General features: G+C 39.4%; 1 protein-coding gene across 1 annotated transcript in view; it reads left to right on the plus strand.

The window, feature by feature from the left end:
- The window catches only part of EFCAB5 (EF-hand calcium binding domain 5), a 173,868-nt gene that overhangs the window by 106,409 nt on the left and 47,519 nt on the right, over positions 1-19,940 (plus strand). The window contains exons 9-15 of the mRNA XM_010367959.2: positions 3,244-3,343; positions 5,370-5,865; positions 5,953-6,341; positions 8,102-8,179; positions 8,278-8,370; positions 9,890-10,104; positions 12,082-12,238. Coding sequence (XP_010366261.1) covers positions 3,244-3,343; positions 5,370-5,865; positions 5,953-6,341; positions 8,102-8,179; positions 8,278-8,370; positions 9,890-10,104; positions 12,082-12,238 — 1,528 coding nt within the window. The remainder of the gene's footprint in view (positions 1-3,243; positions 3,344-5,369; positions 5,866-5,952; positions 6,342-8,101; positions 8,180-8,277; positions 8,371-9,889; positions 10,105-12,081; positions 12,239-19,940) is intronic.

Below are 19,940 nucleotides of genomic sequence, written 5' to 3' on the forward strand. Positions count from 1 at the left end.
CTTGTTGGCTGCACGTATGTCTTCTTCTTCATCTTTTTTTTTTTTTTTTCTGAGACGGGATCTCATTCTGTCATTCAGGCTGGAGTGCAGTGGCACGATCATGGTTCACTGCAGCCTCAACCTCCTGGGCTTGAGCGATCCTCCTACCTCAGCCTCCCAAGTAGCTGGGACTATAAGCCACGCCACCAGGCCCAGATAATTTTTGTAGAGATGGGGTTTCACTATGTTGTCTAAGCTAGTCTCAAATTCCTGGGTTCAAGTGATCTGCCAGGCCTCCCAGAGTGCAGTGATTACAGGCACCAGCCATGTATGTCTTCTTATGAAAATTGTATATTCAGGTCGGGTGTAAACAGAGTAAACAGACAAACAAACGGGAGATAGTTTATTTTGCTGTGCAGGAGCTTATTTTTAAAATAAACTTATATTAATTAAAATAGCTTTGACTTTGGTACTGGAATAGACAAATGAGTGGAACAGAATATTAGATCTGGCATCAGACGCAAGAGCATGTGGGAATTTAGTATATAACGCAGGTGGCAATATAAATCATTGGGAAAAGAAGTAATCAATGAGTTATGCTAGGACAATTAATTTTCCGTATTGGGAAAAATATAAAAGTAGATTCCACCCTCATTAATGAGGAAAAGTGAGTTCTGTCTAATTAGAAACCTAGATGTGGAAAACAAAATTTTTAAAATTTTAGAAGCAGACAAGTGTGGTGGCTCATACCTGTAATCCCAGCGACTCCTGCTGAGGCAGGAGGATTGCTTGAGTCCAGGAATTTGAGGATGCAGTGAGCTATGATCATGCCACTGCACTCCAGTCTGGGTTACAGAGTGAGACCCTGTCTCAAAAAAAAAAAAGAAAAAAGAAAATTTAGAGCATATATTTGGAACTTAAAATGGTTTGTGCTTATTTGGAGTATTCCTTAGGAGCATTCCTTAGTGAGACCCTGTCTAAAAAAGTTTTAGAAGCAGCCAGGCGTGGTGACTCACACCTGGCTGCTTCTAAAATTTTTTAAATTTTATTTTCCACAGCTAGGTTTCTGATGAGATAGAACTCACTTTTCTCATTAATGAGGGTGGGATCTACTTTTATGTTTTTCCCAATATGAAAAAGTAATTGTCCCAATATCATTCACTGATTTTTTACTGCATATCAAAAAGAAATGATTTATATGTTTGACTACCTCAAAATTAATGTATATCCTCAAAATTAATGGATAACATTGATATGGCTAAACTCACCAAAAGTTAAATTGAAAGATAAGAGATAAACTGGGGAAAAATATTTGCTACGTAAATAAAAGAATGGTCATTCTCAAAATTTTACAAATCCATAAGAAATAGACAACTGAGTGGGGCGCAGTGGCTCACACCTGTAATCCCAGCACTTTGGGAGGCCGAGATGGGCAGGTCACGAGGTCAGGAGATCGAGACCATTTTGGCTAACACAGTGAAACTGCATCTCTACTAAAAATACAAAAAGTTTAGCCAGGCGTGGTGGCAGGCATCTGTAGCCCCAGCTACTCGGGAGGCTGAGGCAGGAGAATCGCTTGAACCCGGGAGGTGGAGGCTGCAGTGAGCCGAGATCGCACCACTGTACTCCAGCCTGGAAACAGAGTGAGACTCCATCTCAAAAAAAGAAATATGCAACTGGTCCCAACTGAAAAATGAGAAAAGGATATGAAAAAGCCATTCATAGAAGATGAAAAACCCAAACATATAATAAGCACATGAGAATATATTAAATCTCACTAGTAATCAGGGAAATGCAAATTAAAATAATGATACCATTTTTATCTATCAGATTAGAAAAAATAATAAACCCTAATAATATCAAGTATTGATGTAGATATGGAGAAATAATACTGTCATTCAATGCTGGCAAGAATGTAAATTGGTATTAACATTTTGTGAAGCAATTTGGCTATAACTAATAAAGTTGAAAATGCATATATTATACAATCCAGTAATTCCACTTCTAGTTATTTACCCTAGAAAAATGTTTGCATATGTACACAAGGAGATGTGTATAAGGATATCCATCGCACCATTATGTTAATATCAAAATACTGAAAATAATGAAAACGCCCATCAATAGAGGAGTTTTTTTTTTTTAATTATGGTGTTTTCATATTACAGAATGTCTTATTGCAGTTAAAAAGGATAAAATATATTTCTTTACAGATATGAATTAGATCTCAATGTTGAGTAAATAAAAGCAGTTTGAAGAAAGACATATGTACTATATCAGGTATTTTGTTTTCTTTTTTTTCTTTTTAGACGGAGTTTTACTCTTGTTGCCCAGGCTGGAGTGCAACGGCATGATCTCTGCTCACTGCAACCTCCGCCTCCTGGGTTCAAGTGATTCTCCTGCCTCAGCCTCCCAAGTAGATGGGATTACAGGCACCCGTCACCATGCCTGGCTAATTTTTGTATTTTTAGTAGAGACAGGGTTTCTCCATGTTGGTCAGGCTGGTCTTGAACTCCCAACCTTAGGTGATCCACCCACCTCAGCCTCCCAAAGTGCTGGGATTACAGGCATGAGCCACCACGCCTGGCCGATATCAGGTATTTTTGTTTTTGTTTTTGAGACAAGGTCTTGCTCTGTCAGCCAGACTGGAGTGCAGTGACATGATCATAGCTCACTGCAAATCAAGCAATCCTCTGGCCTCAGCCTCTGGAGTAGCTAGGACTACAGGTGTGCACCACTATGCCTGGCTAATTTTTTTACTTTTTGAAGCAATGGGGGTCTCACTGTGTTGCTATATCGGACTTTTTAAAGCACATACACAAAATGTTAACAATCATTATTTCTAGATGTTGGGAACGCGTGTTAATTCTATCATTTTCTATATTCTATTATTAAAAAGTTTTTCAAAAATAACAATGGAAAAAGAACAAGTAGGGAGCAGTTAATTGTTTCAAGTGACATACTCAGGTCAGGTAAGATAAGAACTGAACATTATACATTGGATTTAGCCATCAATAAGTCAGTCACAAATAGTTCTTAAACATTTACTAAGTAGAGGGCATTTTGACATGTCATAGAATGAGAAAGTAGAGTATAAGCCTAAAGGCAAGATATAACTTTCCTGATTTTGATGCTGCAGCTTTTACTTACATGATAATGATTGTTGTGGTGGTAGTGATGATAAAAGCTTCAATAAGCCACGTTGCAACTGCATAAAAATCTTAAATCTCCTGTAACAACTAATCACAAACTTTCTTCTTTGCTTAGGTAGGGTTTTTGGATCGGCAGAGGACATTGGCCTTGCTGGAATTGTTCTATGACCATAGTTCACAAAGGCTTAGGAGTTTACTTCGAAACCCACGACAATGTAAGTGCCACTCAGAGAGAGTATGTTCAAGCTGGAGTGTCACTTGATATGTACTGATATGATACACTGATATGATAACACAAGATTATTCTACCACCATGGAATCCCTTCACATAATAGCTCCTTTGATCATGATAACTGTATCTAGTTGTTTGTTCCCTCCACAAAATTCACTCTTCATCACAACTAGATGTATTTTTCACCACAGTGCAATACTCAAAAATTTTATATCAGAACTCAGTGAGAACTCAATTTTAAATTCATGCAAATGAAGAAATGCTCTAGTGACAGTCTGAATGTTTTGGAAATTAAGTTAGTAATGGTAATTCCATTTTATCAACCAAAAAAATTTTTTGAGACAGAGTCTTACTCTTCTTGCCCAGGCTGGAGTGCAGTGGCATGATCATGACTCACTGCAGCCTCAACCTCCCGGGTGGGAGATGATTCTCCCACCTCAGCCCCCTGAGTAGCTGGGACTATAGGTGTGCACCACCATGCCCAGCTAATTTTTTGTATTTTTAATAGAGAGAGGGTTTCACCCTGTTTCCAAGGATAGTCTCAAATGCCTGGGTGCTGGGATTATACGTGTAAGCCTCTGCACCCAGCCTGGTAATTCCATTTTTAATACCCAACTTAAAATTATAAGATTTATAAGAATAATATTTCCTTTTCCCAAGCATTTTTACTTGTATACCTTTACTTATACAGTAAAATGTCCTTTTTATGTTATTTCCAAGACAAATAGAATTGTGGGGTTTATTTTTATTTTATTTTACTTTTTCAGAGATGGGGTCTTGCTATGTTGCCCAGGCTGGGTTCAAACTCCTGGGATCCAGCAATCCTCCTGCCTCAGCCTCCAGAGTAGCCAGGACTACAGGCATGTGCCACTATGCTCAGCTTTTTTCATTTTTTTTTTAAAGAGAAGGTATCGTACTGGCTGAGTTTCTCAAAGAATGTCTTTTTTTTTTTTTTTTTTTTTTTGAGACAGAGTCTTACTCTGTTGCCCAGGCTGGAGTGCAATGGCGTGATCTCAGCTAACTGCAACCTCTGCCTCCCGGGTTCAAGCGATTATCCCTGCCTTATTCTCCCAAGTATCTGGGATTACAGGTGCCTGCCACCACACGCAGCTATTTTTTTGTATTTTTAGTAGAGACGGGGTTTCGCCAACTCCTGACCTCAGGTATCCACCTGCCTTGGCTCCCAAAGTGCTGGGATTACAGGCATTGAGCCACCACACCTGGCCAAGAATGTCAATATTTTATTTTTGTGTGAAGATTTATTACTTGGATACTTACAAATCTGCGGGTAATATACTTGGAGTATTTCTGAAAATTGTGACAATCACAATTTTATAGCTTACCACTACTGTTTTGGGAGAAACAGGAACAGTCTTGTGGCATGATTTCCACTCTTTATAGTACAGACACCAGGGTTTTACTGTTGTTGTTTAACAGTGGGATTCTGTGAATACTATCCAGTCTTTCCCTAGTATTCTGTTCCAGGTGCCCACATAAGTTGTAGAGAAAAATAACTGAGGAATGAAGAACAAAGAAGCGGGAAAGAGATGGGGGGAAAATGAATGCTGGAAAAACATAGCCTCAGTGAAAGATTGTCATGGATAAAGACTTGCTTTTTATATTGCAGATATTGAAAATATATTTGAGACGAAAGATGTGTCCCCTTTCCCATCCCTATGCGATGCTTATTGTAGGGGACTACAAAGGTAGAGGACAAATTCTATTTGCCTTGGCAGTCTAAGCAACACTCCAAGTAGCAAAAGGAGAATCCTGTTTATTTCCAAAATCACGCCTTTTAGGAAGGGATGATTTCACTTAGTAGTATAAGTTATTTTGGATACCTTTTTACTTTTTATTGTGTTGCAGCCAAAGATAACTGATATTTATTTACAGCAATAGGTCTATATTACAATCTCTGTGCTCAATGCTTTTCTTTGCATTAATTTAATAGCTCTAATTCTGCATTATAAGATCAATGGTTTAAGTGAATATTTTGTTTTCTGCATTAGGGCCATTCATTGAATTTGAAGAGATAAACTTGACTGAGTTGTGGGGAGACATGGATAATCAGAAACACATTTATGAAGGTTTTGACGAAGTGCTCTTAGAGATGAATACATTACTTTCTGCAAAACATGCTAGCAAAACCCAAAGTAAATTATTAGAAAGTCCAGATCAACCTAAACTTGATGAACAGAGAACATCAACACCACCACCAAACCCACCAGAACAGTGGAGAGGAGTAACTGCAGAACAAGGACCACAAAGAATTTCAACTGAAGAACAAGGCAAAAAGTCAACTGCAGAACAAGAACTGTACACAGAATCAGTAATAGAACCAGGAACCCACACAGAGTCAACTCTAGAACAAGAGTCAAGTAGAGGGTTAGTAACAGAACAAGAAACACACAGAGAGTCAGCTACAGAACAAGGACAGCAAAAAGGGTCAATAGAAGGACAAAGACCACGCAGAGTGTCAGTTTCAGAACAAGGATCAAGCAGAGAGTCAGTTTCAGAACAAGGATCAAGCAGAGAGTCAGTTGCAAAACAAGGGGCACGCAGAGAGTCTATTGGAGAACAGGGGGCACGCAGAGAGTCAGTTGCAGAACAGGGGTCACGCAAAGAGTCAATTGCAGAAAAAGATCGACGCAAAGGGTCAGTAGCAGAACAAGGATCACGCAGAATGTCAACTGCAGAACAAGAATCACTCAGAGAGTCAATAATAGAAGAACCATACCAAAAATCAGAAGAAGCACCTTATGGAGAGATAATTTTAGAAGAGCAAGAAGACTCAACTTCACAATCAAGAAAAGATAGTATCTTAAAAAGTACAAAATATGGGGAGCCTATACCCTCTGAGTACATTGAAGTCCCTCTACAGGAAAAGAGGTCTTGGGAACAAGCATATGAAGAGGAAGTATTCCTGAGTTCTGAACTGCAAGAGGAAGTTCCAACATTAAGTAGAAAAGATCAATTTTCAGGTAGTAATGCAGTTCTTCTACAACATCGGCTCCCTGTTTCATGGAATGGTTTTTAAAGTCTTTTCAGAAAATACTCATTTAAGTCAGAATTGTTTTTCTGGCATATCAGGTCATGCAAACCTCAGGCATATTTTGCTGCTCAACATGAGTCTAGACCTTGAACAATAATCAATTAAGTTAATTACATTCACCAGTGAAATGCAAGCCAGAATGTCTCTATTGTCAATTTACATATAATTTCCATTGTACTAGAGTATAGAAGTGTTTTAATTGGGTTTCTGGAAAGGTAGGAGAAGCCCTTTTGTTTTAAATGTAATGTCTGATACTAGAAACCACTTTAAAAATTTTCTTTTATTTCAACTGTAAATGGGTCTCACTTTCTTCAGTTAAATATAAAATACATGTTCTAGAAGAGTTTCTGAAAGTCATATTTAAGACAGAATGCACCCTGCATTTCAAATATTTATTCTCATGTCTTTGGTCAGAATTTAGGCATACAGTAGTTCTCCCTTATCCATGGTTTTGCTTTCCACAGTTTCAGTAAACCGCAATCAACCACAGTCAGAAAGTATTACATGGAAATTCTAGAAATAAACAATTCATACATTTTTAATTGTGCATCATTCTGAGTAGTATAATGAAATCTTGCACCTTTTGTTCAGTATGTCCATGTTGTCTATGTTACCTGCTCTTTAGTCACTTAATAGCTGCTGGATTATCAGATTGTCATTATGTTGCAGTACTCTTGTTCAAGTAACCCTTATTTTACCTAATAATGGCTCCAGTCACAAGAGTAATGATGCTGGCAATTTGGATATGCCAAAGAGAAGCCATAAAGTGCTACCTTTGAAGTGAAAAGGTGAAAGTTCTCAGCTGGGCACGGTGACTCATGCCTGTAATCCCAGCACTTTGAGAGGCTGAGGCAGGTGGATCACTTAAGCCCAGGAGTTCAAGACCAGCCTGAGCAACATGGCAAAACGCCATCTCAAAAAAAAATTAGCTGGGCATAGTGGCATGCACCTGTAGTCTTGGCTACACAGGAGGCTGAGGTGGGAAGATCACCTGAACCTCAGGAGTTTGAACCTGCAAGAAGCCATGATTGCACCACTGCACTCTATCCAGCCTAAGCAACAAAGTGAAACCCTATCAGAAAGAAAAGAGAGAGAGAGAGAGGAAGGAAGGAAGAAAAGAAGGAAGGAAGGAAGGAAGGAAGGAAGGAAGGAAGGAAGGAAGGAAGGAAGGAAGGAAGGAGGGAAGGGATGAAAGTTCTCAACTTAGGAAAGAAAGAAAATTGTATTCTGGGGTTGTTAAAATGTACAGTAAGAACAAATCTTTTACTTATTAAATGGTGAAGAAGGAAAAAGAAACTCATGCTAGTTTTTCTGTCACACCTCAAACTGCAAAAGTATATGTACTATCTGCAGTTTCAGGCATTCACTAGGGATCTTGGAACATATCCGCCCAAGGATAAAAAGGGGGCTACTGTATAGTAATACCTAGCTGTGAGGGTGGCTGGGAAATATAGCCCTCATTTTGCACGGCCAAATTGGATACAATAATAGCTTTTGCTACAGAGCTGCTTTCAACAATTCAAGTTATTAACTTATTCACTGTGGTTGATTACAACACTACATATATGGGAAAGTACTTAGAGTTTTTCGTGTTCTATATGCAAGGCATTTCTATCACTTATTAACCTTAGAATAGCTAATGGAAGATGTAATGTCTAATTCATAAGCATTTTCATGTGTACCTTTTAGAAACTACAAAAAAGAAAGTTCAGAAAGACAAGTCCTGTGAACCCAAGTCCCAAAAAATAGAAGGAAAGTCATGGTCAGGTAACTCCTCATTTAATCCTCCTTTCATTTATACCCTAGAACAAAAATACTGTGAAAGTGAAGTTTGATTGGCTACGTTATGGAATGTGTTTTTACAGGTGAATTTTTTACTTGCAACTGGAAAATGAAGTATGTCACATTTGAAGATGAGGAACAGGCAAACTTAATCTATGGTAACTCCAGGTTCACAGGTACATGTTAACAATGAAAGTAGGAAGAATAGATGGCAGTCCAATAGATGGATTTAATTTACTCTGCTACTCGATGATAAAGACTGCATTTAGCTAAGGCAGAATAGGAAGGTGTTCCTTGCATTATTTTGTCCGTAAGCTGGTGAATCTAAATAAATACCAGATAGATGTATTTGATGGTGGTGTACTATTGATGGTGGCATGTGCTATTGATGAATGCTCTTCTGCTTTGAAACTTATCATATTAGTAAACATTTTTTAACCATGATATGACCGTACCACTACTTTAAAGCTATAATCTAAGCATACAGAGAAAATCAGATACTAGATACTAAAACTCAATAGAAATCATTTCAGCTATGCCTTTCCCTGGTAGGGCCACATCTAAACATATGAGACAAGTGAGAATCTTATCTTGTTTTTGAAGATTTACAAAGAAAGATCTACTCAACAGAGCAGAGTAGTTTCTGGCTTTCAGACAAAGCATGTCTTTAACAATGATTGTTCCAAAAGCACTCATATTTCACTAAAATCCTATTATATTGTTTTGCCTTTCACATCAACAAGTTGTAGAACTAAATTAGATCAAGATTATCTTCTTCCTACCTGCAAATTTTTCTCTCATTTAAGCCTCAAATAACAAACTTTCTATCCTCAAATTTTCTGGTGAAAATGCATGGCATTGGTCAAGCTCTTGCAGTCTGCTAGTTCATGTTGTTCTTCTTAGTCATCTTTATATCAATTTTGCTTTATCAATGTATATAAAAATTGTGAGTAATCATTTGTTTGAGTCACATCAAATCTCATATAGAAGGGCATGAATGATTGAATCAATGAATAAATCAAATGGAAGTCACTTTGCTGACATTTTATGAAATATACTTCATATTATACTATTGAGCTAAAAGGTAAATATATTAGTCAAGACTCTTGGAGAAAGGAGTTGTGGTGGTGGTATTTAGTAATTTATTTAACTAGAAAGTTCAGAGTGCAGCTGTTTTCAGGCACAACTAGATTCAAAGGCTCAACAATAGCAACAGGATACTGTCTGTCTGCCTCTGAGCCCTGTTTTCCTGTGTCACTTTCAATTTGAGACAGTTTTCTCCATGCTGTGACAAAAATGGCCATGAAAGCATCTCTAAGCTTATATTCTACTAGTTCAGCAATCAGAGTACAAAAAGAATGATTCGTCCCTAATAGTTCTTCCAAAAGTTCTAAGGCTAACTCTCATTGGCCTATAGTAGGTTACATTGCTATCATATATGAATTGTTAGCCAGACGTATATCACATGACCATCCATGGCACCAGAGTGGGAGGCACAGTATGACCTGACTCATCTGAGCTGACAATGGAGAGATGTTTTTTCCAAAGAAAAAAGGAGGATGCTGTCCTCATGAAGGGAGCATGGATTCCTGACAGGCAAAAATAGCAGGTATTCATTACAATAGGCACTCATTTATTTTCCCTGACTGAAAGACTTGTTCACTTTACTGCTTGGTAATGTTTCCTGCTTGACAGATTTACACTCAATTGTCAGAAATATTCAGTCTTGCAAGGAGGTAAAAGGCAGAACTGCCTTCAATGGAGTTTCATTCAATCTGCTCCAGTTTGTGCAACTCCTGGAGACATTTGTTGGTGAAGACGCTCCCTTGAGTGTCAGCGAGACTCTCACCTCCTTTTTTAAGGAGGGCTATGTTGAAACAAAACAAGAGAAAATGAATGCCTTAGAACAGGTGGGTAGTATTATTTATTAATGATACAAATGAGGTCACTATTATAAGTAAATCTCTCAACCTCAATTGCTCCTGATATGGCTCATGTTAAAAAATGTACAACCCGACCGGGCGCAGTGGCTCAAGCCTGTAATCCCAGCACTTTGGGAGGCCGAGACGGGCGGATCATGAGGTCAGGAGATCGAGACCATCCTGGCTAACACTGTGAAGCCCCGTCTCTACTAAAAAATACAAAAAACTAGCCGGGCGACGTGGCGGGCGCCTGTAGTCCCAGCTACTCGGGAAGCTGAGGCAGGAGAATGGTGTAAACCCGGGAGGCGGAGCTTGCAGTGAGCTGAGATCCAGCCACTGCACTCCAGCCTGGGCGACAGAGCGAGACTCCGTCTCAAAAAAAAAAAAAAAAAAAAAATGTACAACCAAACTGATCACTTTATTTCAACAAGCATAGCTGTTAAAGATTCTATTTTATCATCAAATATTCTAAGATCACACCCCAATAATAATTCTAAGATCACACCCTAATAATAACATGATTGACCCTGGCAGGAGATGGTTTATTGTACAGCTGTATTCTTTCTCTGAAAGTTGAGAAGCAGATATGGATATATGCAAAATATATGCAAAGATGTGTGTGTGTGCATTATATGCCTGTGTGTGAGTGTCTTTATGAGTACACACACCTGGGGTATGATTATGGCTGAGTATATATTTTTACTCATGAGCACCCAGGTAGTACATATTTCCTAAGAACTTACTACTTACTTGGGTGACACATTAGCTTATATGAACAATTTCTTGTCTCTTACATGAAATATGTAAATTACTTTCACTAAGCTTTTTCAGTAATCATCAGCCTTATGAGTCTTTTCAGCCTAATTCTAGACAATTCCCTTTACCTTCTCAATTCCAGTTCCTCCTACTTAATCAAAAGGTATATATTCATTTTATTTTTGCATTTAAATCTATCTAGACATTAATTCAATTACTATCTCACTAATATAATTAGCCTAGTGAAAACTCTAAAAGATAAATAAAATTAATGTCAAATATAATCAATCTTAAATATAAAAAAAGAATTTTTAAAACACAGCCATTTTTCATTATTTAAACACTGCTATTCATTCCCCTTCACTCAAAACATATCCCTTAGGGCCAGGTGCAGTGGCTCATGCTTGTAATTCCAGTGCTTTGGGAGGCTGAGGAAGGAAAATCTCTTGGGCTCAGGAATTTGAAGTTACAGTGAGCTGTAATTATGCCACTCTATTCTATCCTGGGTGACACAGCAAGACTCTGTCTCTAAATAAAAATAATAATAATTTTAAAATCCCACTAAGAAGTCAGGCAGAGCACTCTGTGTATTTATCACATTCCTGAACAACTAGAGAAAGAGTGGAAAAGAATGGTCAAAGATTCTTAAGGTTTGTAGAAGAAATTTGCACACACACACACACAAAAAGATTCTTAAGGAATACTAATGCAGAGAATGCCTGTTGTTGTTCTTTCTCTTCAAAGCCAGTCAAGTTTAGCAGTGGGAGGATGTATACCAACTTTAGTTGACACTAATGTTAATAAGTTCTGGTAACCCCCTACCATGGGACCAAACAAGAATGTCTGTTTTGTTTTGTTTTTGTTTTGGCCTAGATGTAAAACAGAGAAATGGTATTTAAAGGATTAAAATTAATCACTGCATTTTCTTTTCTAAAAAATTGAAAAAAAAATTTTTTTAAGACTGAGGTCTCGCTATGTTGCTCAGGCTGGTCTCCAACTCCCTGCCTCAAGTGATACTCCTGCGTCAGCCTCCTGAGCGGCTGGATTTACAGGCATGCGCCACTGCTGAATCACTGCATTTTCCGTTAATATCATGCTTAGCCCCAAAGTAAACCTGTTTTAATAAAAGATGCTGGACTTTTTTTTGGAATAAACACTAGCACAATGAACATGTATCTTCTGTGCTTTATTATCTTGTTTGTATCCTAGTTTAGCCAAAATGCTTTCCAAGTCCGACGGAGGCTTCTGCTAGAAGCCATCTTTCAGAAGTGGGACAGTGATGGCTCAGGCTTCCTGGATCTGAAGGAAGTTGATGAACTCTTATACACATACAAGGAGGGAATGGAAAAAGAATCTATGAAGAAAGGTAAAATATAAGAATGTTCTTATTTAAATTGTGGTAATTAAGTTGGCTTCAAGTTTCCCAGTACACATATACACTTAAATACTGGTTATGCTAAAACCACGAGATAACCCTTCATGTCTCCTACTATAGCTATACATTTATCTTATTTATTTTTAATTTCTAAAAATACAGATGGGAGTCTCACTGTGTTGCCCAGGCTGGGCTCTAATTCCTGGGATCCAGTGATCCTCCCACCTCAGCCTCCTGAGCAGCTGTAACTATAGGCACCTGCCACTGTGCCCAACTCTGGCTCTAATCTTTTAAGTGGAAAATAACAAGTGTTGGCAAGGATGTGAAAATATTAGAAGACTTATGCATTTGTCAGCACAGTCAGAAGTAGAATATGTTGCAGAATGCTTTGTCCAAAATCTTAAATCTATATAGTTAGATTCCTTCTGTATACCTGGCTACTCTCACTTTTAAGATTAAAAGAACCCAAGCCATTCCACAGTTCTGCTTGTTCTCTCTTCTTGTTTTATCTCTTTGTTTTCACTGGCTTACAAATTTCTCTTCAATTTACTAACTTCTTATTCTCCTTAGTGACTTTTTATGTATTATATTTTTCTCTTATGACCAATATTTACCAGTCAAAAGCCACTAAAATTCTCATTCCAGTATGATAAATTCCTTTCTTCATTTTATTAGATCTTAATTTAAATTATTTTTCTCTTCACTGGGTTTAAAGATTTAGCTGGCTAACTTTGGTGTACCAGATTTTCAGTTTTTAAAGTATATAGTAAACAAGGGAAAGAACTGTCAAGATTAGTTAAGTTCTTCAGCCCTTTCAAAAATCATTGTATTGGTTGAGCTTCAAATGTTCCTAAGTTTATCGATTGTCATGTTCTCTTCAGTAACTATGTCTTCTACAAACTTTACATTATACTACCTGGCTTGTCTTATGATATATCCAAAGAGAATTTACTTAATGAAATTCCAAAAGGCATAATGATGTGATTTTCACTTATAAGATGGGCAAATTTCGTAACACAAAGCCACATCCTACAGAGAACACTAGACAGTAGTTATAGCAGCTGCGTTCCAATACTGGATCTTCACTAAATGATTCTGTGATCTTTCGCAAGTTCCTTAACCTCCATAGACCCAGGTCTCCTTGTTTGTAAAATGAAGGCTTTAGATATGATGAATCTTAGAATTTAAGGAACCTAAGGGTAATGTTATAAGGAAGTCCCATATATTAGATGATATGGAATCCAATTACGTGGAATTATATGGAATCATATATGAGTAAGGTATAGCAATAGGGACAGATAGATAGCATAAAATATGAAGGATTAAGCCCAGCAAATGAGAACAAGGACAGCAATGAGGAGGCAGAATCTACTGCCAGATAAAAATGTCTGCAAACAAGAATAATTATTCTCTCCAAGGGTAGGCTTATACAAAATGACTCTCAATAAACACATATTGGTAGCCATTTGGTCTGAGGAGATGACTGCTGAGCTGATGGCAGTATGGAAGAAGAAAAGCAGATTTATCTTCTTTAAAAAGGAAAAAGATTCTAAATTTTTTTTTTTTTTTTTTTTTTTTTTTTTTTTTTTTTTTTTTGAGACGGAGTCTTGCTCTGTCGCCCGGGCTGGAGTGCAGTGGCCGGATCTCAGCTCACTGCAAGCTCCGCCTCCCGGGTTCACGCCATTCTCCTGCCTCAGCCTCCCGAGTAGCTGGGACTACAGGCGCCCGCCAGGTCGCCCGGCTAGTTTTTTGTATTTTTAGTAGAGACGGGGTTTCACCATGTTAGCCAGGATGGTCTTGATCTCCTGACCTCGTGATCCACCCGTCTCGGCCTCCCAAAGTGCTGGGATTACAGGCTTGAGCCACCGCGCCCGGCAAAGATTCTAAATTTCAAGCATTGCTAATAACTTATTGGCAAATCTTCAAACAGCTCTTTTGTTTGCTTGTTTTGCTCTACTCTTATTGCTTCTTTGTCCAAGATTTAAAATTGGGATTTAAGTAGCATAAAATCATAGGATATTGACAAATGGGATCTAATTAAACTAAAGAGCTTCTGCACAGCAAAAGAAACTACCATCAGAGTGAACAGGCAACCTACAGAATGGGAGAAAATTTTTGCAACCTACTCATCTGACAAAGGGCTAATATCCAGAATCTACAAAGAACTCAAACAAATATACAAGAAAAAACAACCCCATCAAAAAGTGGGGAAAGGATATGAACAGACATTTCTCAAAAGAAGACATTCATACAGCCAACAGACACATGAAAAAATGCTCATCATCACTGGCCATCAGAGAGATGCAAATCAAAACCACAATGAGATACCATCTCACACCAGTTAGAATGGCAATCATTAAGAAGTCAGGAAACAACAGGTGTTGGAGAGGATGTGGAGAAATAGGAACACTTTTACACTGTTGGTGGGATTGTAAACTAGTTCAACCATTATGGAAAACAGTATGGCAATTCCTCAAGGATCTAGAACTAGATGTACCATATGACCCAGCCATCCCACTACTGGGTATATACCCAAAGGATTATAAATTATTCTACTACAAAGACACATGCACACGTATGTTTATTGCGGCACTATTCACAATAGCAAAGACTTGGAATCAACCCAAATGTCCATCTGTGACAGACTGGATTAAGAAAATGTGGCACATATACACCATGGAATACTATGCAGCCATAAAAAAGGATGAGTTTGCATCCTTTGTAGGGACATGGATGCAGCTGAAAACCATCATTCTTAGCAAACTATCACAAGAACGGAAAACCAAACACCGCATGTTCTCACTCATAGGTGGGAACTGAACAATGAGATCACTTGGACGCAGGAAGGGGAACATCACACACTGGGGCCTATCATGGGGAGGGGGGAGGAGGGAGGGATTGCATTGGGGAGTTATACATGATATAAATGATGAATTGATGGGTGCTGACGAGTTGATGGGTGCAGCACACCAACATGGCATAAGTATACATATGTAACAAACCTGCACGTTATGTACATGTACCCTAGAACTTAAAGTATAATAAAAAAAAAAAAATCATAGGATTAGAAGTTTTTAGAAAGATTTCTGCTGGTGTCCTCAAAATGGAAGATTTCTCTTTTTTTTTTTTTTTTTTTTTTGAGACAGAGTCTCGCTCTGTCGCCCAGGCTGGAGTGCAGTGGCCGGATCTCAGCTCACTGCAAGCTCCGCCTCCCGGGTTTACGCCATTCTCCCGCCTCAGCCTCCCGAGTAGCTGGGACTACAGGCGCCCACCACCTCGCCCGGCTAGTTTTTTTTTTTTTTTTGTATTTTTTAGTAGAGACATGTTCGCCAGGATGGTCTCGATCTCCTGACCTCGTGATCCGCCAGTCTTGGCCTCCCAAAGTGCTGGGATTACAGGCTTGAGCCACCGTGCCCGGCCAAAATGGAAGATTTCTATATGGAAGAGGAAACTTGAAACTTTTAGTCTGTCATCCCCCTTCCCCCCCAATCTTTTTTTTAGAGACAAGAGCTCACTCTGTTGCCAAGGCTGGAGTGCAATGGTATAATCATGGCTCACTCCAGGCCTCTATCTCCCAGGTTCAAATGATCCTCCCATGTCAGCCTCCTGAGTAACTAAGACTATAGGCTGTGCCACCATGCCTGGCTATTTTTTTTTAAGACAGGGTCTCACTATGTTGCCCAGGCTGGTCTTAAATTCCTGGGCTCAAGAGATCCTCCTGCCTCAGTCTCCCAAAGTTCTGGGATTACAGGTGTGAGCCACTGCATCCAGCCTCATTTCCCCTTTTATTCCTGTCTGATACAACCTAATCTTTTTGGGCAGAAACATCAAATAAAAGCTATAGAACATGTGACCTGTCTGCATTGTTGAATTTAATGGAATAAGTAATTTTTTCTCCATTACTTTTCATAGGATAGCTATTAACATTATTGGGTTTGCCTTTTAATTTTCTATTTGAATGACTAAATTTGCTTTAATATGTTCATTTCTATTTCAGTAGGACATTTAACTCTTTTATAATTAAAACATTTTAGAAACATTTATTTCGGTGACGTCAGCAAGATGGCCAACTAGAAGCCCTTAGGGCCTGTTTCCCTCACAAAGACAAGCCAGAACAACAAATAACAACTACATTAAGAAAAATAACTGAGGGAAAGTGCCATCTTGCCTCAGAGGAGTAGCAGAAACCCTAGTGAACACAGAAACTCAAGATGGCCACATAGAGAACAGAAGGCAATGCCAGGTCTCCAATACCCCTTCCCCCAACCAGAATCAGGTGGGAACTGGGAAGAACTTCTACCTATGAAGTGAAAGTAAGCAAAAGGATCCCAGCAGTCCCCATCAACACCTTGGACACCTACACAGCTCACTACTGGGGTCCCCTGCAGTCCTCACAGGCATTAAGCCCAGCTGAGGGAGCTGCCTCTAGACCACATACCTGTGCTCTCCCCAGAGAAGAAGCTGACACAGTGCCCTGACCCTTGTGGCACATGTGGCTACTGCACTACACCAACTTGGGATTGGAACTACAGCTGGAGTGTGTCTTTCTCAGGGGTGAGTAAGTCATGACACCCCTTCATCCCTGGGGCTAAGCCACCACCAAACCACCTCAGGCCAGTGGCCCAGCATCCCCAAACGGAGCTGCAAGCACTCTTCCACATGAGGCCAAGTGGAGGTGGAGTCACTCCATCTACCTCTCCCCTCATTCCCTTGGGCCAAAGCTGAGACAGTACTTTGCCTCCTAGAAAAACAATTCATTGGCCACTCAAAGCAGTCATTCCTCCTCAGTGCCTAAGTTGAAGAAACTCCCTGCATCCCAAGAAATAGTGCCTTGGCCACCCCCAGCCCTGAACTGAAGCAGCACATTGCCCTCTGGGAATTGGTACCCTGGCCAAACTGAGCTGCTACACAACCCAGTGCTGAGTTGATGTCGTAACCTGTGTCCCAAGGAAACAGCATTGGCTGAACTAAGGAACTCTGCCTTACAGTCCAAACAACTCTAGTACCTGGCTTCTCTGGAGCTGTACTAGACCCCTAGAGCCTGAGTGGCTGAAATACCCCTCTCCCTGGGAAGTGGAGTCACTGCTATTCTTTTCCTTGTACTCCCTAAGGCCTGAAGAACAGCTGTGCTCTGCCTTTCTGGGTTACTTGCTGCCACTGTACCTGGTCTTACAGTGTCTTGGATAATGCTGAACCCCACCATTCCATGGTCTTGTGTCACTACTACACAGTGCCTCATGCCCTGAGACCTGAGTTGCCTTTGAGTTTTATTTGTTTAGGTTCCCATATTGCAAACCATATCCTCCTCCTGGGCCCAAACCTCCCCAGCAAGCTTCCTCTCTGGAGTCAGGCCAGTGCTGTGCCCTGCCCCCCAGGGGTAGAATCACAGCTACAGCCCAGCCTCCTGGGCTCAAGCTGCTAGGACGTGCCTCAGAGTCACAGATCATGTCTCTATGGGCAACCTATACCCAACCTTGCCACAGAAAGCAAACCTGCACCCCAAGACTCAGGAGCCACAATAAGTTTGGGAGATCCTGTGCTTAGGACCCTAACCCCACACTTGCTCTGAGCACCTGCACCTGGAACCCAGTGCCACTGCAGCTGCTTATAGGCCATGTCAGACCTGACACCAAGAGGGATCCCCCTCAGCTAAGTTTCCCCATTGTGGGGAAAACAAGAGTAGGAGGACTCCAAAAGCCCTCAACATCAAGGACATTAATAACATATGCTGCTGCTGCTGCTCTCACAAACTTTCTACAGCCAAGGCCACTGAGGTGCCCACAGGTATTGCTGATGTTGAACACAGTTGAAGAAACTGCACAGAGACTATACCATTTCACCTATCTGGAAACAATGTCGTCACATCCATCCCAACAAGCACACAAAATTTCAACTACAGGTGAAAATCTTCCTCTATAAAAGCCACTCTAGAAAGTTTGGAAGAGGCAGTTATTCCACCAAATACACAGACATCAATGCAGGTACACAAGAAACATGATAAAGCAAGGAAATATGGCACTACTGAAGGAATATAACTCTCTAGTAACAGACACTGAAGAAAAGGAAATTAATTAATTGCCAGGAAAGCAATTTAAAATAATGATCTTAAGGAAACTCAACAAGACAAGAAAATTCAGATTGACAGTTCAACAAAATCAGAAAAACAAATCCCCATATGAATGAGAAATTCAACAAAGAGATGGAAGTCATAAAAAAGAAGCAGACAGAAACCCTGCAGCTGAAGATTTCAATGAATGAAATAGAAATACAATAAAGAGCTTCACCAGCAGACTTATTAATCAAGCAGAAAAACTAATCTCTGAACTTGAAGATAGGACATTTGAAATTACCCAGTCAGAGAAAGAAAAAAGAAATAAAAATGAAAAGGAGTGAAGAAAGCCTACAATTATCACTATTAAGTGAACAAATATTTGTATTATGGGACTTCCAGAAGGAGAAGAGAAGAGAAAATATGTTGAAAACCTATTTAACAAAATAATAGCTGGAAACTTCCCAAGTCTGGGGAGACATATGGACATCCAGATCCAGGAAGCTCAAAATTTCCCAAATAGATACAGCCTAAAATTCCTCCTCCAGGCAAATTAAAGTCAAATTGTCAAAAGTCAAAGACAAAGAGAGAACTCTGAAAACAGCCAGAGAAAAGTCACATATAAGGGAATCACCATTAGACTAACATTGGAGTCCCCATTAGAATAACAACAGATCTTGTTGCAGAAATCTTATGGGCCATAAGAGAATGGGATGATATATTCAAAGTGCTGAAAGAAAAAAAAATTGCCAACCAAGAATAGTATACACAGAAAAACTGTCCTTCAGAAATGAGAGAACAATAAAGTCTTTCACAGATAAGCAAAAACTGAGGGAAAGTATCACCACTAAACTGGCCTTACAAGAAATGCTCAAGGGAGCCCTATATCTGGAACTGAAAAGATGATAATCACTATCATGAAAACATGCAAAAATATGAAACTCACTGGTATGGCAGATATACAAAGGAGAAAGAAAAGAATCAAATCCTATCACCAAAGAAAACCAGTACACTGCAATAATAATAAGAGGGGAAAAAAGGAACAAAGGATATACAAAACAACCAGAAAACAATTAACAAAATGACAGGAGTAAGTACTCACCTATCAATAATAGCTTTGAATATAAATGGATTAAATCCCCCACTTAAAAGATATAGATTAACTGAATAAATTAAAAACATGACCTAACTGGCCAGGTGCAGTGGCTCATTCCTGGGTGGATCACAGGGTCAAGAGATTGAAACCATCCTGGCCAAAATGGTGAAATCCCATCTCTACTAAAATTACAAAAATTAGCTGGGTGTGGTGGCATGTGCCTATAGTGCCAGCTACTCGGGAGGCTGACGTGGGAGAATTGCTTGAACCCAGGAGGCAGAGGTTGCAGTGAGCCGAGATTGCACCACCGCACTCCAGCCTGGGCGACAGAGCCAGATTCTGTCTCAAAAAAACAAAACAAAACAAAACAAAACAAAAAACATGACCTAACTATATGCTGCCTAGAAGAAACTCAGTTCACCTGTAAAGACATATGTAGACCCGGGATGGAAAAAGATATTTCACATGAATGGAAATTGAAAGCAAGCAGGAGTAGCTATACTTAGACAACACAGACTTTAAGTCAAAACTGTAAAAAGAGAAAAATG

The sequence above is a fragment of the Rhinopithecus roxellana genome, chromosome 19, assembly GCF_007565055.1.
Source record: "Rhinopithecus roxellana isolate Shanxi Qingling chromosome 19, ASM756505v1, whole genome shotgun sequence".
In the NCBI taxonomy this organism is placed as follows: Eukaryota; Metazoa; Chordata; class Mammalia; order Primates; family Cercopithecidae; genus Rhinopithecus; species Rhinopithecus roxellana.